Genomic DNA, 25,000 nt, shown 5'->3' with positions numbered 1-25,000 from the left:
TTTACAAATTTGTATTTGTATATATATATATATATATATATATATATATTTATAGATATATATATATATATATATATATATATATATATATATATATATATATATATATATATATATATATATATATTTATATATATATATGTACATATATATATATATATATATATATATATATATATATATATACATATCGCTCACTCCTTTCAACAACGTCATATATCAAAAATCGTCAATTTTCAGTTGTGCATGTTTTCGGAATGCCCAGAAAATGCACTTCATCCCAGCAAAAGTGGCATATTTTTAACTTAATATTTACCCGCTACAGGGCAGAAAGTGTTGTTTTTGCATGTTGAAGAAAAGGTATTGTTTAATAATTTTTTTAAATAAACTTAATATTTTTCAAATGGAGAAAAAACATTCAGGTTGTACCTAAAAAGATCTGTTGCACATCAAAAAGTTCAATAAGTGGCTCGATATTTATTTTTAATATATTGTATTATATTTTCGAACTTTAAAAACGATCTCCTGAAAAATCAAGTTTTTTGATATATGACGTTGTTGAAAGGAGTGAGCGATATGTGTTTGTGTTACGTTTGCGGTGCTCGACCAAAATAATAGTGATAAATTTAACAAATATAACAGTTTTGATAAGTACCTTGTTATCTTCAGGGATGATGCGTACTGTTACTATGATAAATGGTACATATCCATCCCTAAAGATGAGAAGGTGATTGTCAAAATCGTTCGGGAAATTTGACCGAAAATAAAAGTGTTTAAAAAAAGTTAAAAAAAAAAACAGTTATATTTATTTCATAAAAAAGTTGAAAATACTGTTTTCAAAGTCAAACGAGAAATTTCATGTATAATAAAAATAAACCGCAATCTGCTTTGCCATAGAAATGATTATTATTCAGGATATTGTTTTTTTTCATGGATTTTTAATCATAGTTAATTCATATATAAAGAATTGATAAAAATATCGACACTCTCATTGTCATTCATTTTAAGTGGTATTACACAAAGTGAATGATGAATGACAAGGAGAGTGTTATATCACCAAACCTCAACATTAACAATGCTTATAATATAACAAACAATATCTTTCCGTTCATGCAAAAACAATAAACAGTAAAAAAAAATATTTGTTAAGGTATTTTTACTGCAGTATTTTTGAAAACAAGGATTTAAATCTGCTGCAGCTAAAAGTTGAATATAAAAATAATGTCACATCTCTAAAAGTACTTACCGCGTTTAAATAATCCGTTTTTGAACGTTCAATTACATAAATGCGCTGTAACAATAACAGTCTCTTTGACTTGTCCGAGGTCACAGAAAAAAATCAAAAATATCCCAAAACACTGCACAGTAAACTTTTCAACTAGAAACTTATACTTTTCGCGACTTCAGTGCGTTTTTTTCATGTGATCGTCTATTGTTTTAGCAACCGCTTCGTGGCCAAGTCGGTCATATATCATCTCCCGATTGTTCGGATATTGCACTCGAAGGATATATATTTTTGTTGCGTTTTCGTACTGTGTTGGGATGCGTACTGCGAGGCAGGCTGGCGATTCGCCGGTTGATTTTAGTGTTTTTCTCCTATATTAGTGCGAGTGATCGGTGACAAGTGGCCGGGACGCTCTCCTGCGAGGACGGCTGGTCCATACTAGAGATCTGGCCGCCGCTTTTCTCCGTTCAACTAGATTCGACCATTGTTACGTTCCCGTCATCCGGAACGCGTTCCAGTGCAAGCTTCGACGATGGAAATTAAAACATATTTTCACAATTTAAATTTTCTTGTTTTATTAAAATTAAACACTTGAATATACCACTTTAATTAATTTAATTTATATTTACGACTAGTTTCGAAAACGAAAGATGTTTTCATCTTCTGGTACAAATTAAAACTAACGAACAAAAATATATTTAGGTGTATATATAGGTTAATAAATTTAGGGAGGGGGGGGGGTTAAGGAACAATATTTTTTGTAAAAGGAAACATTGATAATAATGGTGACGTATTTTGAAACAGTATATTCTTAATTAATGTTTTGTCTGAATTAAAATTTTTATGTATTTCTAAATTTTCTAAATTATTCATGGCTTGACCTTTATTTGTAACAGAATGTAACACTCTTACCTCCGCCTATCTTAATTTAATCAATAAAGCTTAATTTAGCCCATATTCCACTTTATATTCACAAAATATATTCCACTGAACACGTTTCAAATAGTTTTATTAAAGTTAATGTTACAATTAACAATTTTTTGTTTTGGTAAATATCTTTACTTTTTTCAGGCTTTTTTACCCCGGGAAATTGATCGTGGCGAGCGCTAACTGAAACGCAGAATTTCCCGAGATGCTGCGCGGCGGCTGCGCGCGCCCCCAGCTGGAAAGGGCGGGAACTGTGACACAGTCAGGCGCACTTCCTACCGCTGATAACCTTCACGGTAATATAAATCTCACCCATCCTAAAAAGGGACACATTCACAGTACTAAAACTCAAAATTCAAACCGTACATCCCTGAATTCCTTCATCCCCTTTTACAAAGCGCCACGCGGCGAGCGCGGACTCGGTGATATTTACGTTATGCAAATAATTTTTGCTGGTTCATGAAAAGATATTTCGATTTGTATTAGGTTCTTAGCTATGAATACCCTATTTTCGGTATTTTTTTGAATTTGTAGTGTTTTTATAAGGGACTGTCTTGGTGAAGTGAAATTGTTGGCCAAATTCAGATGACTCTTTTGAAATTCTGCAAGGTGGATGACTCTTTTGAAATTCTGCAAGGTGTTTCGTTAAAATGGTTTTACGATGTTTTCATCATATTTTGCTGCATTATATCGGCGTTAGCAACATTTCGGAAATATAAGGGTGGTTCTCTATACAATACAAACCAATGCCACGTTATATCATAGAAAATATTATATATTATACATACATATACACACAGTTGCGTGCACAGAGAATTAATTTGGATAGGTAGTAGGGAAGCCGGTACTACTTACTGGGGTGGCCAGTAAAGGTAAGTAGTAGATTAAGCTAGGTATTACTTAGTAAGGCAGGGTAGGTACTGGTTGCGTTTTTATATATCACTCGGGTAAGTTAGGATAGGCAATGCTTTTCTGCCTATATGGAATGAACGCTCCTGATTTAAGTGCGCTACTCAAATAAAAAAATTCAAAAAATCAATTACATGCAGAGGGAACGCTTAAAATATCTGTCTTTGCAAAACAATCTTCGCCTCTTCCACATTCATGCATTCTGTGTCCACGATTCAATGCCCCATGCACCATTGCGTTCATATTTATTATACTTACGTAAATTGTATTAATTTAAAATGTATTTTTATGAGTAACCCTACAAGTTAATTAAAACGGTTTTATTCTGAGAATTTTGGTATTTTTATTCTTATTTTTAAGCGAAATGAGGATTTTGATGTATTTATCTTTGACGTGTCTGGCACCTTTGAGAATTTAAGTACCAGCCCTTGTACCAGGGTGATAGAAAGCAAGGGAGGTGTGAAATCCTTTTGTTCTCTCACCCTTCGTCTTGATGGGCCCTTCATTATCAGGTTAACTTTTTCATCTAACGCAATGTTAATTAAAAATGAAAAGCTCGAGGTGATGCTATATATTATACGGGCGGTATTCGCAGAGCTATGAGCCGAGCGCTTCAAGAAACTTTTTTATACAGGGTGGCGCAAAATTAATCACCCTATGGGAAAATGATTTTTTTTAAATTACACCGTTTATCGTGACCCTACTTAGGCTTCAACTTTTTAAGTTTTGTAGCCTATGCACACTCATGAGTGGATTTACTCTTTATGCTTAAAGATACTATAATTTCATATAATTCATGAGTGAAAATTCTACGCAAAAACACTCGCTATCTCGCTAGACGCAATAGTTAATACATTTCAATGATTCTTAGTTAGCAATGAAGTTACTTATGTGTATGAGTTTTGTTCTATGATTTTACATGTAAATTTATATGGGCTATGATTGGATGATATTATAATTTTTGCCAAATTGATAATACTAGCACAAATGTGTATCAACACTGGCGGCAGCCACTTGACGGATATCGTCTTTTTCACTTAACCTAAAGCTCCAAATCTTTTTTTTTATTAACATAAATTGTATACATTTTTTAATCACAATTTTGAACATATTGAAAACAATTTTCGCAGTGACTTACCAAGCCACCTTATGTGTCTTGTCGGTGGAGTTCTTTTTTAATACACTTTTTGTTGTTTTTTTACGATTTTAACCTAATATACACATACACACAAAAGAGAGAAAAAATTAAGAATATAAACATTTTACAATTTTTTTATAAAATTAACTGTTGATCATTCACCCATTCCTTTTTTTTTTACCTTTTTCTTTATTTGATTTTGACCTCTAACATCCGTCGGCAACAAATTAAAAATGTTTAATAAAATTTAATAAAAAAGTTATTCACTAACGAAAATGGACGATTAATTTTGCACCACCTTTAATTGGTTTGTATACTGCAGCCGTCTTGTTTACAAATGTCAAATTGGATTGGCGTACGACGTCATTTGCAAAAATTATAACATCTTCCGAAAGGGTGATGAATTTTGCGCCACCCTGTACTTATGGAAATACCTCTTGATTTAACAGAAAACTATGGAATTCATTATAAACTATACAGGATTCAATTCAGTTTTCATTGAAGTGAAGTCAGCATCAATAATTGAAAAAGAATGAAGGAAACCTCATTATTTTTGCCGAACAATGCAATACCTATAATGCTTCGTCAAATAGCTGGTTGATTACGATAATTGCATAATAATATACTTTTTTAAATAAGCTCTTAAAAAAGCTTCGTAAGGAAATTAAAGCACAATTCAATTATCTTGTTTACTGTAATAAGCGCCAATTTTTCAGACTGAACTGAAACTGCTAGCAATTTTACAATATTGTGAGCAGTTTCGATTCAGTTCAGTACAGTTTAGTGCAAAAAATCGACGTTTATTGCTGTAAATAAAACAGTTAGTTCTGAAAAGTGAGAAAAATATATCATACCATTGAGTAAAATTGAATGAAAACAATAAGCCAACATTTCTTGAATGGTTTTCGCAGATGCTTTGTGGCACATTTTAAAAACTTTATAAAATAAAACAACTTTGTTTGAAACACTTTTTTATTGGTACACTTTTTCCAACCGGTTTCGACAAGAACCTTGTCATCCTCAGGGTTAACGTACTAATTTTTATTTATGTACTAATTCTTCATTTAGGATTTTTTTAAATCATATTTTCATATGGTATCATATGGTTTTTGGTATCGTAAGAGAAGAGTAATTAAATCATACAAAATTATTATTATTATTCCGAAATCTGAGCATAAAATGATGTCCAATCATGATGAAGATAACATTTATAAAGTGATCAGTAACACCAGCCTATGACAGGCCGTAAATCCAGTAACAGCCCAAACTTTGGTTTATTCTTCGTCTCTATAGAGATATCAAATGCTTCCAACTAAAATTCATATTGCATATTAGGGTAGCAAAAGTCGTAACTTATGGTAGAAAAAGCGATTTTAAAACATCGAATATTTTTTTCACCTTTTATCAAACATTATTCTTTCATTTTTTACATCCTCTCCTCGATTCGGCAATATCTCCTGATCATTGTCGTTCGTAAGTCCTTTTATGAGGTATAAATACGATAAAGTAACACGATCATCTGTTATACTTATTTCCTCTTTAAAACGGATATTTCCCAAACCAAATCGGAAACGTCCTATTATTTTCCCCTCGATATTCTAAAAAACGACTAATATTTATTCATCCTTAATCCTTTATCCTTAATAAATATTGCTTAAAACGTCAATTCCTTTGAAACATGACCGTTTAACAAATATGGTAGGCAAAAAAATCGGGAAACAGTTTTATCAATGGTCATAAATGAAAATATCTAAAGCTTTAATCAATAAACAGCTTTACCTAGCCAGGCGTTGCTGTGACTAATTCTGATAAAATGGAATAGAAATAAGAAAAAAAGAATGTTCAACAGTTTGTTTTTTCAATTTTTAATTTTCACCTGTTAAGAACATCGTAGTTCTCGAAACTAGTTGTGTTTACATTAATAAACTAATAAACTAAAACAAAAGTCTTATGGAAGTTGTGGTAATTCAGGTAGGTCCCTAAATGGACACACACACACACACAAACACATAAACATATATATATATATATATATATATATATATATATATATATATATATATATATATATATATATATATATATATATATATATATATATATATATATATATATATATATATATATATATATATATATATATATATATATATATATATATATATATATATATATATATATATATATATATATATATATATATATATATATATATATATATATATATATATATATATATATATATATATATATATATATATATATATATATATATATATATATATATATATATATATGAAATAGTGTGATATATCCAAAATAAAACACGGTTTGTGGGATTGAATTCTACATTTATTAATGTATATGTTAATACGTGACGCATTTCGTCTTAGGACATTATCAAACTCGTTTGATAATGTCCTAAGAAGACGAAACGCGTCACGTATTAATATATACATAAATAAATGTAGAATTCAATCCAACAAATCGTGTTTTATTTTGGATATATCATCCAACAATTATTATGCTGTCGGAAAGGGTGTAACTCGTGACCCAGACTCTTTGGGCAAGAACTCGATCCCCTATCTGACAGAGTCAGAGTAACCACTTCCCTAACAATAGGGAGGCATTCTTCCTGTAAACTTCGCTTCAAATTATGCAATCAGGGGTTGATATATTGAGCAGGTCTGAGCAGAAGCGTATAGTATATACATACTCCGGTATCTCGCAATCAAGAGCGCAATCAAGAGGCTTAAATTGATTAATTACTTTTATAAATTTCAAAAGCAGGCTTACAATTTTCCCGAAAAGAATCTTTCAGGATAATAATGGTGGAAACTAGGGTATGCGTTAACGATTTTTGCCAAACAGTTTCATCGGTAAGTGTAGCTAAATTTATTACTTTATATTATATTGCTAAATCAACATGGATGAAAATGAATATTGAATCGTTTCAATTACCTTTTCTTTGCATATTAATATTTTATATTTGAAAACAGAAAACAGTCGAGATAATAGATTTCAAGTAGAATAAAGTATAAACAAAAATCATCTCTCTCTCTGACCCTTAACTGCATCTAATGGTGCATAGGGCACTGCATTTTATTGACGCAGTGTCATTTACGGGGCTGACGACCGTCATAGGCTGGTTTAAGTGATCACTTTACAAACGTGTAACATTCACTAATTCTACCCATTATTGACAACCACACTACTCAAATTCTTGGAAGTTCCATATATATATGAACCAATTTTGAAACATTATTCTTGAATCACTAGAACTTTACCAGAGGCATCTATTGGTGATATGTAAAGAAGCTTTTTTTATTAAGCAGAAACTTTTATATTAGTATGTGAGGTCCGAATCCTGTATTATAATCACACACATGAGAAACGCCAGAAAATATCATTTTCGTTTTTATTATTTAAGCTTATAATTTGACTAGATAATTTATTTACAACATTTTGAGTGTGACCAAATACTTGTTCACAAAATCTTGATTATTAATCCAGATTTTGTGAACAAGTATTTGAACACACTCAAAATGTTGTAAATTAACTAGGTAATTATTTAATTATTTAAGTAAAAAATATATGTCTTATCTTAAAAGTTTAAAGTCCAATTTAAACCTTCACTTTTAATATTTCCCGAAATTGACTAAAATTAATTGAAATTAAGTTTCAGAATTATGAGGTAAAAAAGTTCAAATAAACTTCATCGACTTAATTCATTTTATAGAAATATGTTGGCCTTTTGACGCACCGTAAAATTTATTTCGCGAGGGACCATTTTTTTGCAAAATGAACGAGTTTTTGAGCAAAGAGACGGTTGAATAATGGCTCTTATCAGATCAAATGGATACAAAGTTTGGAGGTCGAAAAATGGCAAAAAAAAACCTATGAATTATTTCCTTGGTTATTTTTGGTCCATTTCGTAATCGTTATTTCAAATAACTGACTTTTTATAGATAAAAGTTGGACTTTATCGGTTATTCAAAAAAAATACTAGTTTCAACTGTTATAGTTTTATAAAATAACAGTCTTAAATCGTGAACAAGCTGTCCCACCGCATGCCCAGATCTGATACAGAAGCATCTAGGCTTTCTGACAGATCTACTCTTGCAAAGCAATTTTTTTTAACTAAGTTGCGAAATTGATTGAAAATGTGAAACAATATAAAATTGTATCCCGATTTAACTGTGAATTTACATTTAAAGGCTTTCAATATACCTGTCACTGCCAATCTAAATAAATATAAGATTGTAAGTCCATCACCAAATTTTCTAGAAGTACCTCGGTGTAGGCAGTGAAAGGAATTAGTATTTAGTTCAATTCGTTAGTTAAATCGTGGAACAGTTTCGCGCAGTCGTGTAAGTATTTCTAACTAACTAACCAATCATCACGCCGTTTCCCCGCAGTGGTAGGTAGAGAATAGAATAGAACGCCACACGAATCTACCTTAGCAAACGATATTAACTTTTTTACATTCATGCATGTCCTCAAACATACCCGCCGATTATTGACCTGGCCACTTTTAAGTATTTGAAATACTTATGTAATGATACAGCCATGTTGTCCTCGATCTTCCTCTGCTTCTATAACTAACCACATTCTCCTCATGAATTTGTTTACTGTTTCTTTATTTATTTGATTCACATGCCTAATCCATCTGTGTTTTTTTTTATATGGAATCGTGAAGTAAGAAATTTATAATAAAATATCATAATATAACGCAAAATACTTTATTTCACAAATCAAATGACAATTTTGCTTTGATATTCTATACATACATATATTGTAAATATGATTTGATTACAAAATATAAGTATATAACCACTCACTGAGATTTGAGTCTATCAGTTTCTAACCGCACCCGTCTCTTCATCAGGACAAACACTACACCAGCATGAAAACAATACTACATATTACTATTCACACAGTTTGTTTGACAAATATTCTGAGGGCAAGTTAGTTTTGGTCTTTAGTGCATGTTGGTCCTTGGGTCAGAAAAAAAACGCATGTGATCAATATTTTGTGTGATTGTAAGTCTGTGAATAGAGCTATAGTTATGTCGTGTAGTATTGTTTGCATGCTGGTGTAGTGGTTGTCCTGACGAAGAAACGGGTCCGTCTTGAAACTATTAAACTAAAATTAACAAACATTTTTAAAAATGACTGACCACAAATTTAATACATGAAATATTAGAGGGATTTAATTTCATTATATATTTTTTTTATGTTTAAATTTTTTAAATCAAACAGATTTTTTGAGTCTACTAAGTTGTATTTTTAAAAACATTCGTTAAAGAATGCCATAACTAGGCGAAACAATTGTCACAATATTAATTTTTATGTGTTTTTTTACTAAAATTCAACTTCGAAGACTCAAAAAATCTGTGTTTGATTTGAAAAGTACATAAATTAAAATGGAGTTCTACAAATTAAACGCCAAATCAATAAATCTTTACATGCATTTCAAGTAATTGATTATTTATTATTTACCCACTACAGGGCAGAAATTGTTGTTTTTGCATTTTGAAGAAAAGGTATTACTTATTTAATTATTTTTTTAAACATCCTGATTATTTTTCAAATGGAGAAAAAACATTCAGGTTTTACCTAAAAATATCTGTTGCACAGTAAAAAGTTCAATTATATTTTTAAACTTTAAAAACGATCTCCTGAAAAATCAAGTTTTTTTATGTATGACGTAGTTAAAAGGAGGGAACGATATGAGTCCTGAAGTAAAGTTCAAGTTTTAACTTTGTTTAAAAACGTTCATTTACGTGTGGAATCGGCGCCCAGGCACCAGTAGTATTTTTACATAATTTTTATATTTCTCAACAAAATTTGAAAAGCGCTATCAAGAAAATTGGTTTGAGTCATGGATATAGTTTATCCTTAGGGGCCGATAGATGTCTCTGCCTATCGCGTCCTGCGTGCGGTACTGCTCCTTGCAAAATAGATTGCGTCATCTGTAAAAATTATAATAAAAATATATTGAATTGTTGTATTATAAGTACAGGTGGTTACAAAAATCAAGTGCTATGTCGTAGTTGGGTAGACGCTCGACTGCGAAACTGGCGTCGCGGGTTTGATTCCCGCCAATTGCAAAATGAATTCAAGAAAGATTTCTTTTCAATTGGTCTGGGTATTTGTGATGTAGTTTTCACATTTACCTTCCCTATCCTTACTATCCTACCTGCAGACAAGCATCTAAAATAGACGATTTGCGGGTTATTCCTTTAAATATAAAAATAAAATTAAAAATAAATTTAAAAAAGTTCCCCAAATACGCCAGTCATCAATGTTAAGGACCCACAGTGTGTCATATTTTAAAAATGATGCATTGAAATCTTACTCACCACTTCATATTCCGAATGAACACCAGAATAAAGTGGGGAAACTTTAAAAGCGTCTCCAAACGGAACATCTGACGAGCTGACTCCTGGCAGAACGGACCTTTTAGCCGCGTGATGCAGTCTGGCTTCTCTGCACGTCCCCAGCAAGGAGTCCGTCGACACCCTCAAATCAGCCATAGTATTCCTCCCTAGCGTGTTCGTCACCCCATATCTATCGTAGCTGTTCTTCAAACCCCTCTTGGTATCGCTTCCAGACTTCCTGCCAACTGAAGAAGCCCTGTGCTTCTCCTTTCCAGATTTCGCCCTGCTGCTTATGTCTTTGTTGAACTCTGAAAATGCCGCGTGTGAACGTTTCATGTTTGAGTCTCTGATCGCTTCTCTGCATAGATTCATGTAGTGATCAGACAATGTGGTGTTCTGTCCCAGTTCATGAAGGGCAGTATTGTTCAAGTATTCCTTTTGGATCTCGAGGTCCAGCTGGTCTTCTCTCATTTGGGATCGCGGACTTAGGCACTAAAGTTGAAAATAAAGATTAATTAATAGATCATAGATCAAGGTCTTTTGTCATTTGTGATTTCGAACTTGGGCACTAAAGTTGTTAATAAAGATGAATTAGCAGATCAGAGACCAGGGTGTTTATCATTTGGGATCTTGGACTTAGGTAATAAAGTTGTAAATAAAGATTAGTTACTAGATCTAAGACCAAGATCTTCTCTCATTCGGGATCTAGAACTTAAGCACTAAAATTGTAAATGAAGATTAGTTGATAAATCAAAGACCAAAGTCTTCTCTCATACTGGATCTCTGACTTATAATATCTGATATCTGACTTCTGAATAGAGATAGGTTAAAATATCTGAGACCAGCAAGGCATCATAGACGTCCACCAACGAGATGGATGGAAAACAATGGGAGGTTTTCCATCCATCTCAATCAAATTAGAACTGGATCAAGGGAAAAGAAGAGGTTTATGTCCTTGAGAGGACAATTACAAACATGACGATGGTCACACCACTATTATACTATCACAGAGTTGGGTCTTAGATTAGGCATTTCCTCTTTGGTGGTGTTAACATTTTATATTTAACACTAAAATTGTTGGTAGATAAATAAATAATAAAAAGAATTCATATATGTATATGTATGTGCACGAACAATATGAGTTGACAGCATTAGGAGGTTTTCCAGTGTAGGGGGATTATAATGATTAAAATGATATTTTGTTGACTTTTTGTATTCTTACCTCTGTTCCTTCAGCACTGTCAGGACTCGACAAACTCTTCTTATCGGATTTCTTACTTGAGCTTTCATCGCCAGACATGGCATCAATATTCCTTCTTCTGTAATACTGCCTTACGGAAGCTCTCACTTTATGTTGCAGATTGGTTCTCTTAGGACTGTGGATGAATACTCGTTAAATATAAAAATAAAACACTTTCACTAGAAGTTTTTTTATTTTTTATGTAAACATGACTAGTTTTGACAACCACATATGCCCTTGTCAAAAGGTAAAATTACAGACTGGTTCATTACTATTTTCAGTTTGTGTTTTTATCTGATGATGAGAACATCTGTAGATCTTTAAACATGTCTTGCTTACATTTATAAACTCAAAAGTGGTCTTATGCATTTTTATTGTTTTTTCATTAAAATCATCATATTATTCCACAAAATAAATGCCAAATCAATAAACAATACTCGTTTTACTTTGAAAAGTTTTCGTATTTTTTTTCAAACATCTGAAAGTAATTCGGATAGTCGGTGGTCAGATAATTGGAGTTCTAGTGTACCCATATTTCATAACAAATATTACAATATATTATTTTTATTACAGGTCGTGATTTATACAATATTTTAAGGGTGTATAATTTGATTCATACCTTAGGGTATAATTATGTCTGTGTGTTGATGGGGGAGGAAGTGGACCCGAAGCTCTCCGGCCTCCTCTGGCCAATCTATGGAGAGCTTTAAGTGCTCCGGCTCTCTCTTCTTTACCAGAGAGCCATCCAGCTAGTTCTTGTAACACCTTTTTAAAGACAAAGTTAACATGGTTACAAATTATGTAAACTGTTGATTCAACAAAAAAATTACGATGGAGACCTTGGGGGAACGAAATAGGTGTCGGAGGACCCCAAAAGAGATGGTCCAACGATAAAGTAGCTGTGAAGGGTAGAAACTGGCTGCAAGCAGCAACTGACCGAAGGAAATGGAAAGAATGGAAAGAGGCCTATATCAGCAATAGAGAACAGAGGACTCATAGAGAAGAAGAAGTTAATTCTTTTATATATTTTACAGAACGCACTGTTTTGCTTTCTTTATCAATATGAAACATATGAAAAGGTTCAACATTTTAACCATTTATGATTGCAGACGAGTTTTACTCAAAAATACATTTGATACTTTCAATATTGAGTTATGTGGTTACTTGTCAATCATGGGTATAATGATGATTACTACACGTTTATATAAAAGTGATCAGTTAAACCAACCAATGACGGGTCGTAAGCCTAAATTCTTTACTCTTTTTCATTTATGTTCAGATATTAATACAAAAAAATTTGGTAAATGTTAGAGTAAAAGAGATGTTATATATTTTTTTCACCACGTGGAAATTAAACAGCACAGAAGGTCAATGGGATAACTATCACAGAACAGAGATAAACTCATACATCTCTTCTGTTTGTACCCTGTCAGATTCTTTCAACGTTGAGGATCACTCTGCCATAAACTTCGCAGTCCTGCGCCTTCTGGAATTCCACCCCTCTTATCCCGGTCTAGTAGCGAATGTAATGTCTACTTTTGCCAGCTCTTCGGCGTCCTTATTTCTATCTTATTTAGACAAAGTACAATTTACATAAATACGTGTTATAAAGACTTACACTGTATCGCTGCATGTTGATAAGTGCCCTGATGACTCCTTTGTATTCGCGGTGAGGAGCCAAGGCCTGTCTGCGTTCTAAAACCAGGATAAAAGGACTGGAATCCCGTAAGCAGCAATGTAAACTGCTTCCAATGTCATCTAAAACACAAAAATCTGGGGTTTCATAATAAAGAAGAGTTACTTCTAAGAGTTATCCAAAATGAATGATTGGAAAAAATGCTTTAAGGAATGAGATAGTCATATTTTCTAATATTGTTTTTACCTTATGTTTTTTATATTTTCTCATTTGTTAATTTAAATATGCTTCTCATTTTATACTTTTCTCATTTATTTATTTTAAATATGCTTCTTATGCCTATTTATTATACATGTTTATTATTTTTATATTTTTCCATGTTTTGGTTATTTTTTTAAAATCTTTTTTGTTACTATATTGTTTATGTTCCAGTTTTGTTAACCTCAATCCCATGTCCCAAAATGAGAAATAGAATTTACTCATCGGGAATATTATATATATGACTTATAAATGTAATATATTTTGAATTTTTTTTTTAAAAAGAACATCAGAAAACATCTGAGGAGTATTATTATTATTTATTATATCAGACACTGGATTATTCACCCTACGCATGATATGTGTGTCAATATTATGGGTGTTTCAACTTGATATGAAACACCTTTTGTTCTTTTTATATGAAAGAAGATGGAAGGCATCTCAGGTGGACATTTGCATGTGTAAGATACCCGAGACCATTTTACATATAAGATTGAAAAATGTTGATACGTATGTTGCTATTACGTCCAACAGATGGCAATGCTATTTAGGTCAAAAAATATTTTTTACCTCTCACAAGTAAAAACACCTTTCTATGTATATTCATCAATCAATTTCAAAGCAATCGGTGAATAACTTTAATCGATTTAATATTTTGAGCAAACGATCACTTAAATTTTTATTATTATAAATTGTTGGTACAATTTTTGATAGCTTCGGAAATTAGAAGGTAATTGAGACCATTCCATATATACAGGTTTCAAAAATGAAAAGGTACAACAAGGATGTTCAATAATGGGCAGAACGTTGAACTTTATCCAAGTGTTCCATATAAAGGGATACTCTAAGCCAGCCAAATGCCAGGTCATAAGCCCTAGAATGTTCAGACACCCATCTTCTGATTTTTCCCGGCTGTAAACTATTCTCTGTATTTTTTTTCAAGATTGACACAGCAGAGCTTTGAATATGGTAGAATAATATAGTAAGCATTGCTTACCATAGCCAAGAAATATTTTATCTGGAGTCTGATTAACTTCTTCCAAAACGGTCGGTCTCGACACTCCATGTTTCAACCTCAAAGTGTCTCCTGCAGACCAACACGATCCAAAAAGACTCTCGGAATTTCGCAGAGTACTGTATTTCGACGAAATACTGCGCATCGTGTGATATCTGCTATCTGACGTTGCGATTGTATTGATCGTTCCAGTGGTGCTCCTCAGCGTGTGAGTTTTTGACACATCTCCGTTGGAAGCGCTGCAGTCAACTTTGCTACCAGAGAGTAACTCTTCACTCTTGCTGGTTTGGACTAATCCTTCAAAACTGTAAATGAAAATACCGAGATCAAGGTTTGTATCACACAACTGCTTGAAATATGCGAGATCGAAGATGTCGTTAAGTGGGGAAGGTAACGAAAAAGACGTTCTTTTTCGATGGGAATTGCATTTATTATTTACTTTGCTTATTATGTACAAGGTTTATACATCATTAAGTGGATTTTTGTTTCCTTAACCAAATAAAGATGTTTTATTTGAATCTGTATTGGGAACAGGAGGGATAATCATATGTGGGCCAATCAGGAACTTCTCAGCATTTGCTTATTGCTGGGAGGAAACTAAGTTAAACTCCTCAGGAGAAGGCAGACTGTTGACTGTCATCAACAGACTTTCGGAGGGGGTTCGACATTTTGTGTTCTAGCTTGAGAAGAAAAAGGTATGTTTATATCGAATGATAAATTATAGAAATTGAATCCATTGTTCTAACTTACCCCATAGCTTCATTGTCTAAACTGCATATAAAAGCTTCTATGACACACTGTTCTGCCATGTTGAGTTTCATCACAAGTCTGTTCTTTTTGTTTGCATTGAAATTATTCCATTTGTCTCTTTCTCGATCATCTTCCGGCAGACTCAAATCAAACTTCATATCTTGTTTGAGTTGCTTAGGAAAAACTAATCTGAGAACTAAAAATTAAAATGATTTATTTTATTAAGTCTATGAAATGTAGCAAAAAGTATCTCCTAAAAACATTTGAGATTTTTTTTTTTATTAAAATTTTACATGATAAACACCACTTTTTCTTAAAATGAAATGTGAAACATATTTTGATCCATTCAGCATTATAAGACAGTAAGATGATATTTATTATGATGCTGAATGTATCCATATACGTGTCCCAATAGATTTTTTTTAAATACTGTCAAAGATCAATTTAAAACCGATAAATATTACCACATCATACTCTCAGACTACAGTATCAATAATTAAAAATGAAATATGGTATTCTCATCAAACTTCAACGTCCCAAGAACACAACGCTAAAATTTAGAGTTAGCTTCACATACGGTGTTTGAAAATTATGCGGAATATTTTGAAACACGTGTCAACAGATTTTAAGAAATAGTGATATTTGCTAAGTTAAACTTAAATTCAATAAAGTCTACTACATCCACTTAATACTCTGTTTTCTATTGCTTGTTGTGTTTATTGTTACCTGTTGCGGAGTTTGTAGTAATATCCAATGTTTCCAACATCTTTTCAGCCCACTGCCAGCCTTTGGACGCTGCATCGACAAGTCCTTGCGCTGGTGAAATACTGCCATCATTAACTAGTTTACAGTAAGACCGGAGACTCTTGAACTCCTTGTCACAAACTCTTGACTTGAATTCCTCTAAATGCCAGCTGTTTTCATGTGACGTAGCAAACAGCAAGTCTAGATAAGGCTTGAGAACAGGACAAAGATATTTTTTATCTTCATCGGCAGCTTTGTACAGCCACTTTAGAAGCGTTCTTATAAGTATGCAGTCGTCAGTCAAATCTTCCTTTTGCGTATCTGAATCTCTTCGCACTGCGTCAATTAAATAAGTGGCTGAAGCATCATAGCAACTCTTTAGTTTTTGACGTTTTAGAGTATCTTTAGATGAGGTGTTTTTGACTGCACCAGTGGGTTTCTTAACATCTTTGTTACTCAGAGTATCATCAAATATACCATTTGAAACGTGATTCTTAAGGAAATAATCTCTTGCTTGATCTAATATTATGGCTAATAGGTGTATCAAATCTTCAATGGGGTCCAGAGGCTGGGTTATTGTTGTTGATAGACCCCCTTGAAACCATTCATTGGAGTCCTTAAATGCAAAAAGCAGATGGTCAAATTAAAAAAGTAATACTTTTTTAAAACAAAATAATCTCAATTTTACATTTGTTTTAAAAATTACAAGACTGTTCACCCTACGGATGATATATCAATATTATAGGTGTCTCTTGAGATGAGACATCCGTCCTTTATATCTAAAAGAAGATGGAAATCTGGAAATAAAGCTTATGGAACAACGCTTATCATGTCCCTACTCAGGCTTCAACTTTATAAGTTTCATAGCCTATGCCTACTCATGAATGGATTTACTCTTTATGTTTAAAGTTACTATAATTTCATGTAATTCATGAGTGAAAATTCTTTCATACCTGTATGACCATCTGCCTCGCTGTCAGCAATCCTCTAGCAGCAGTGGCAAGGTACGCGAGTTGTCTGGGCGAATAGGGGGCGGCTCCCGCCCCCGCCAGGCGCCCCCCGCGTGTCCCCCCAGCCGGGGTCATCTCCTGCAGCAGGAGCCCCCATCGAGTCACCAGAGCCCCTTCAAGCCGGGCTCTGCCCCACGACGAGTCTTCATCTAACGGAAAAAAATACTCACATGATGTTTAAAATTTGCAAAAATATTCTTAGGTTTGGCATGCAAAGTGCATGTCAGACCTTGGCCTTTAGTGCATGTTGGTCTTCGGGTTGACCAACAATGCATTTAATCAATATTTTTTCTAGTTGCAAGTGTGTGAATAGTACTATATGGTAGTGACGTAGAGTATTTTTTACATGCTGGTGTGGCGATTGTCCTGACGAAGAGACGGGTAAGTCTCGAAACCGGTAGACAAAAATTTCGGTGAGTGGTTATATATACTTCAAAGTAAATGATTTAAATCTTAGAAATATCCATAATATTATTTGAGTTTATTATATTATATATGGTAGCGAGCAGTCGAATCTTTCCAGTCAGAAATTATCGGTTTTTTTACATAATTTTTTTTTTGTGTTTCCTGATAGCTTTTCAGTCCAAATTATAAAGCAACACTTTCCAAAGATGATATATCAAAAAAGTCATTTAGTAACCTTTTTTTTCATAATTTCATAGTTTATTTGTTCTAAATACTATAAATATTAATAATATTTTGCAGTTTTTCTATCTTTGCTATGAAATTTTATATTCTTTAACTCATACGTGGATAAGGGGTACAAAAAAATACATATATTTTCTATTTTTTGAAGTTTAAGAGGCGATTAAAAAGATGATAGATTTTATCTCACCATTCGCTAAAAGTGCGCTCTCGGCGTGCAGTGTGCTCAAGAATCCCGCCAGAGATGATGCATCCCCCCTCCAGTCCCTTTCCCCCACTCGAGATCCCCGCCAGACTGATAACTTTATGACGTCACAACTAGGGAAAAAGTAATGCCTCCCAGTCTTGGCAGTCACTTGTCCGAGAACTCTGAAACAAGATTTATTAAATTACCAGCCTATGTCCATAAATCCGGTAGTTTATTTTGTATATCTTCGTGAGTTGTGGCAAATTAAAGTCTGATAGCTAACTAACTAACCATTACGCTGCTTCCCCGCAGGGGTAGGCAGAGAGAATAGAACGCCACACCACTCTGTCTTTGCAAACGTTCTTCGCCTCTTCCACGTTCATGCATCTCCTCACACATTCGTCTCCTCCTCACGTTTCGACTTCTAACCTGACCGCTTTCAAGTATGTATGTGGTCGGCAATAGAATCAGAGGAGAATAGAGGAAAACGTCAGAATCAAGAGTTGATTGATGAAAACATATTAACAACATTTTGAGTGTGTCCGAATACTTGTTCACAAAATCTGTATTATGTCCAATTGTAAGAGTTATCCTCATAGTGATTCAAGAACAATGTTTCAAAATTGGTTCATATATATATAGAACTTCCAAGAATTTGAGTAGTGTGGTTGTCAATAATGGGTAGAATTGGTGAATGTTACACGTGTGTAAAGTGATCACTTAAACCAGCTTTTGACGGTCGTCAGCCCCGTAAATGCCCAGATTTCCATATTCTTCTTCATCTCTGATGAAATGTCAAAAAATAACATGAAAAATAACTCCTTTAATTGGAGATAATCCAGATTTGTGAACAACTATTTGGACACTCTCAAAATATTGTAAAGTTTTTTTGTTGTTTGTTTGTTTAATTTTTAGCTTATTGTTTTTTTGACATCTCATCAAAGATGAAGAAGAATATGGAAGTCTGGGCATTTACGGGGCTGACGACCGTCATACGCTGGTTTAAGTGATCACTTTACACACGTCTAACATTCACCAATTCTACCCATTATTGACAACCACACTACTCAAATTCTTGGAAGTTCTATAAGATGATGTTCTATGAGATGTCAAAAAATAATATGAAAATAACTCCTGTAATTGGAGATAATCCAGATTTTGTACACAAGTATTTGGACACACTCAAAATGTTGGTTATTAGCTTGTTATATAAGTTAACTTGTTTTTTGTTTTTGTTTTATGATTGTTTTTCCAATGTATTTTTAAATCTTACGTGTCAATGATGCAGAGCACATGGTGGGCCAAATGATTGGAAGACCAGGCTCGCAAGTCTCCAGCTGGACCTCGTGACACTGGTCTCTCGAGTCGCCAAAGGAGAGCTTCTTCCATCATGTATCTGCTAACTGCTCGAAGGGGAGGCTGTGAAATGAAATAATAAAAACCCGATCATAAAAAAAATCTCGGCATACTTATAAAAAATTATGTAGTGTAGGTAATAACATACATATTTATATAAAACCACAGGTTGCACCTTAATTTTTAAACAGTATTTTTTCATTATATAACATTTTTACCAGCGGTACGTTCAACATAAAATTATCTGGTTTTAACACACTATATCACCTTTGACTTAAGCTTTGATCTTTCCCTTTTCCCTTTTTCCTCCCTCCCGTTCCTCTTCCATGTATTTTCACAAATTAACAATTGTGGAACTATATAATGTACAAGTACTTTGTGTAACTCGTTTCTTCTTTTCCGTCTTATTCCTCATTACTGAGGGTTGTGACCCTTGTGGAAGCGATGACTCTTCTCCAGTTATCACTTGACTGCGCTGCACGTAGCGCTCCAACCACCGGGGTGCCTGCTGCTGCTGCCTTAATTTAATCGGTCCATCGTGTGGGGTTTTTCCTCTCCCTCTCTTCCTCTCCAGACTACCGATCAAAACCATTTATGTGGAAGATTTGAACTTTGATTTGCGTAACTCATTTATTTGAACGATTTGATTCATGTAAGTAATCTGAAATTTTCCCAAATAATATAAAATAAATTCCTTTAATTAACAACCGAATAAATTTTACTTATAGTCCATTATTGGATTCAACATCGGTTAAGCAAGATTCGTCAATATCCAATTCAAACCCCGCCCACTCCTTTCATCCTACGAGTATATAAGCTGGTTTATTAATATGTTTAATCCAAGCGCATGTTTAATCTCGGCTCGTAACGTATGTTTAAGCTAAAACATTTAGTGCATGTTGGTCTTCGGGTCGACCAAAAATTGCGTGTGTAGCATATTGTGTAGTTTTAAGTGTATAAATGGTGCTATGGTGGTGAAGGGTGGTATTGTTTGCATGCTGTGGTAGTGATTCTCCTGACGAAGAGACGGGTACGTCTCGAAACCGGTAGACATAATAATCTCGGTGAGTGGTTAAATACTAATATTATTAAATTTTTGTAAAAAATAAATAAATAAATTAAACGTTCGTTTATTGACCTGGCCATGTTCTCTGAGATGTTTCAACACAGCGCCCAGTGTGTCAGCCACTCGGGCTGCGCCCTCTCCCCGCGCCCCCAACAGGGCGCGAGCCCCCTCAGCCCACAGCTGCCAGCCAGCGCAGCGCTCCGACCACTGCACGCCACTGGCGGGGGCTCCACCGACAATGTAAAAGCCCTAGGAATAAAATGAAATATTCATATCAGTTTGCATCCAAGCAACATCACTATAAACTGATTTTTTACGCAGATCCAATCGAAAATCGAGTCCGTAATATCATGCACGGAGCCATTTGTACTAAATCATGCATCTGAAGAGATGTTAAATTCTTAAAACCGCATACATGTGGTATATGGTACTTTTTTGTAATCAATTATGTTAAAAAATAGCAGTAAAAATCATAGTTTTTGTTATTGTAAACCATATAAATAACTGAAGAATTTTTAAGAACTCTAAATTCTGTCTTCGTAATGCTAGATTTCTTTTGTCATGTACTTTTTATGGACTATAAAATGCATGATTAATTTTATTTTTGCTTATTTTTTTATTTGTGGATATAAATAACTGATGTACTTTAACCGCCCTACACATACGAACGTACGTGATACGCGCGGTTTTTCTTCAACATTCCGCGCTTACCCGTATGACCTTCGCACACGAGACATCTGTTCCAAAAATATTTAATGCGTAACAGATACATTGACAAATTTTTGTCAGGTTTCATACCTGACAATATGTTGTGACTACAAATGTTGTGATTTTTTTGCTTGTTTATAAAAAATATGCCTAAAAATAACCGAAGGTAGGGTGTTTCATGGACTCCTACCTATAAAACGCTTAATTCCTTTTAATTTTGCTTCATTTTTGCTAGTGTATATAAATTGGTCATGTACTATTACCGGATAGTGGTCCCGTGGATGGTGTCAAAGAGTCTAGGACAGAGTTTCTAGGTTCGAGTCCACTCTACCACAACTTGAATTTTTTTATTCGTTTCATCTTGTTCTCACATTCACATTTGTAATAAATATTTAACGACCTATTTAGATTGCCATCTGATTTTTTTTCGTGGTAAAACTTTCATGCACAGTTTCTACTAATAATTGACTCCTCGAGCATTGTACTATTAAAATACTCATCAAATAATACACTACCGTCTGTGCTGCGCTGTAGAACATCAATGCGTCCGGATGGCCGAGTGGGGCCCTGTTGGGGAAGTCGCTGCCGGCCGGCCAGCCGCTGTAGGGCACGGCCAGGGCCAGCTTGGCCTCCACCCCTTGGGGGCCCAGCGCGCCCCCCGCCATGCGCACGCGCACCCAGGGCGTGCCCTCCACGATCGCCACACGGTACCCGCGCTGCTCGGGACCCGAGTCTTCGTGAACTGTTGGGCAACATACGGAATTATACATAATACTATTATATCAAGAGAAATATGCTAGATCGAAGATGTTGTTAGGTGGGGAAGGTAACGAAGAAGACAATGGTATGCGCGTGTGAGGAGAATGGAACCATTCAGACTCCCCCGCATTATTTATTTATTTATTTATTGAACGGCTAATGCCTTTTAAATAATACATAAATACAGTATATAATATTAAAAAAAATATAATAATAAAAAAAAAAAAAAAAAATTTAAAAAAATAGATGATAATAAAATACTTAAGAAAAAAATTAAAGCTCTATACATTTAAATCTTGAAAAAATATAAAAAAAAAAAACTATTATATCTTTTATTATATCACATTAAACCACGAGTGTAAGTCCCTCTCCAAGCACAAGAGCACAGCGTCTTTTATGAAGAGGCACAGCGAATCGAAATATAAAAGTTCTCCATATGTATAAATGATTCAAATGTATAATGTTATAAATATAAATGTAAATATATTAAATGAATAAAAAATAACAATAAAATACACTCATGAATAGACTTATAGAGAAACATAAAATAATAATAAAACAACAAATAATAATAAAATAACAAACAGCCTATGACGGTCGTCAGCCCGTAAATGCCCAGACTTCCATATTCTTCTTCATCTTCGATGAGATGTCATAAAATAATATAAAAAACATATTTTTGCTTAGGTATATTTGCCCATTAAACAAGATGTCGTGATACTTGGAAGAAATATGTATTTGAAATTGTGAAAATCTCCGTTTGATAACTCTGTGTTAATGTTTGTTGACATCGCTCACTCCTTTCAAGAACGTCATAAATCAAAAATCGTCAATTTTCAGTTGTGCATGTTTTCGGAATTCCCAGAAAATGTACTATATCCCAGCAGAAGAGGCATATTTTTAACTTAATGTTTACCCGCTAAAGGGCAGAAAATTTTGTTTTTGCATTTTGAAGAAAAGGTATTGTTTAATTATTTTTTTAAATATACAAAATATTTTTCAAATGGAGAAAAAACCTTCAGGTTTTACCTAAAAAGATCTGTTGGAAAGTAAAAAGTTCAATAAGTGGCTTGATATTTATTTTTAAAACATTGTGTTATATTTTTAAACTTTAAAAACGTTCTCCTGAAAAATCAAGTTTTTTGATTTGTGACGTTCTTGAAAGGAGTGAGCGACATGTTGTTAGTTCAATATACTTAATATGTTCACACCTTACTTACCCAAGTATACCCATAAACTAGAACAATTTAAGTCAAAGTCAACACAAGATAATACCTACACTACAATGCATTCTCAAATGATAATTTCGTATTTGTAAAAGATTAACGTTTTCCTAATCACAGTTATCATAAATGGATGACCGACCTCTGAGGACTATATTTTTATTTTCACAATAATATTGCCTTTTGTATGCTAACGATGTTGTGCTTCTTGCTGATAGTAGAAAAGACTCACATGAGCTGGTGTCAACGGTATGTATGTATGTGTGCAAGAAAAGTGATATGCTGATGGTGTGCAGCAAATCCAAAACCGTTGTTTTTGAAAAAGGTGAATGTATATAAAAATGACAAAAAAATATATTTAGTGTATAACAGAAAAATTGGGTTAGTCTTTTATTGGAGTCAAATATAACATCCTTAAATATAAAAAAATAATCGTTATAAAATAAAACTAACTTTCTTTTTAACCATTTTTTTGTACATTTTTTCTCCAACCGGTTTCGACAAGAACCTTGTCATCATCAGATGATGACAAGATTCTTGTTTTGGAGAAAAAATGTACCAATAAAAAGTAGTTACAAACAATTTTAATTTTAGAAAATACGAAAAGATTTTAATGAAATAGAACAACTATGACTTCGAACACAGCCATGTTATGAGTTGGTTTATTGTTGCGATAAGAAACTTATTCCGTGATTCATTTAAATTTCTGCAATAATTTTATCTTTTTCATAAAAAAATATATCAAATGTTTACCATTTGAATCACTGCTTTATTCTCAGTTCAAATTTAAACTTAATCTTGGAATAATTTTATCTATGGCTTAAAAATATATGAAATGTTTATCTATTTAATCACATCCTTATTCTTAGTTCGAATTAACACATAATATTAAGATAATTTTATATATCGCTCACTCCTTTCAAGAACGTCACAAATCAAAAAACTTGATTTTTCAGGAGAACGGTTTTAAAGTTTAAAAATATAATACAATGTATTAAAAATAATTATCAAGCCACTTATTGAACTTTTTACTGTGCAACAGATCTTTTTAGGTAAAATTTGAAGGTCTTTTTTCCATTTAAAAAATATTTACTTTTTTTAAAAATAATTAAAACATAGCTTTTCTTCAAAATGCAAAAACAACACTTTCTGCCCTGTAGCGGGTAAATATTAAGGGTAATAGTACATTTTCTGGGCATTCCAAAAACATGTACAACTGAAAAATGACAATTTTTTAAAATAGAATAAAATAATTAAATGTAAATTACCATCTCCATAATAGCACTGCTCCTCGAAGGGTAGGTCTCTGAGATGGGGGTATGCGGTTGGAGGCACTAGAAGCCCTGGGGCTCCGCCACCCTTACCCCCTCCACCGCCGGCTGACCAGGCTAGTACTTCTACCCACCTTTCCACTACTTTGTCTCTAGAAAAGAAAAAAAGACATTTGTCTTACACAGGCTTTTTTATAAAAAAAGGTCCCGGAACTCACTTCGTGACAAGCTTTTAACTAAAAAAAAATATTTTCTAATATAATTTAAATAAAATTTAAACCAATTTTTATCATTTTGTTGAATTATATACATAAAGATTTTTATCACGTAAGCGCAAATATAAATTCGTCTAATTGATGATAAAAATTTAAAAAAATATATCTGTGAAAAAAGCTGTTGGAACGCCGTTCCACCATCATCATCATCATCAGCCTGTGTCCGTCCACTGTTGAACGTAGGCCTCCCGCATGAGTCTCCATCCTCTTCGATCCTCCACCTTCCGCATCCAGGTCACTCCCGCTATTCTTCTTATATCGTCAGTCCATCTTGCA

The 25,000-nt window shown here is 33.4% G+C and overlaps 2 protein-coding genes across 2 annotated transcripts in view; both read right to left on the bottom strand.

Annotated features, from left to right (window-relative positions):
* LOC148299747 (uncharacterized) overlaps positions 1 to 1,386 on the bottom strand; it is a gene marked incomplete at its 3' end in the record, with an annotated part of 55,413 nt that extends 54,027 nt beyond the window's left edge. The window contains exon 1 of the mRNA XM_088275745.1: positions 1,247 to 1,386. The remainder of the gene's footprint in view (positions 1 to 1,246) is intronic.
* An 8,613-nt stretch (positions 1,387 to 9,999) lies between these two features.
* Positions 10,000 to 24,601, bottom strand: LOC148299746 (uncharacterized; the record flags this gene model as incomplete). The annotated part of the gene is made up of 14 exons (XM_088275744.1): positions 10,000 to 10,173; positions 10,564 to 11,073; positions 11,804 to 11,957; positions 12,441 to 12,586; positions 13,440 to 13,579; positions 14,713 to 15,035; positions 15,481 to 15,676; positions 16,207 to 16,840; positions 17,178 to 17,383; positions 18,070 to 18,248; positions 19,340 to 19,485; positions 20,561 to 20,737; positions 21,712 to 21,938; positions 24,447 to 24,601. Coding segments are annotated over 14 exons (3,286 nt in total), but the record flags the coding sequence as incomplete, so codon positions are not given.
* Positions 24,602 to 25,000: the final 399 nt, after the last annotated feature.

Source organism: Brachycentrus maculatus, unplaced genomic scaffold (genome assembly GCF_059751285.1).
Source record: "Brachycentrus maculatus isolate JH-2025_06_01 unplaced genomic scaffold, ASM5975128v1 h1tg000971l, whole genome shotgun sequence".
NCBI classification, from domain to species: Eukaryota; Metazoa; Arthropoda; class Insecta; order Trichoptera; family Brachycentridae; genus Brachycentrus; species Brachycentrus maculatus.
Note: the sequence above shows the minus strand (reverse complement) of the source record. Positions and strands in the feature narration are given on the sequence as shown.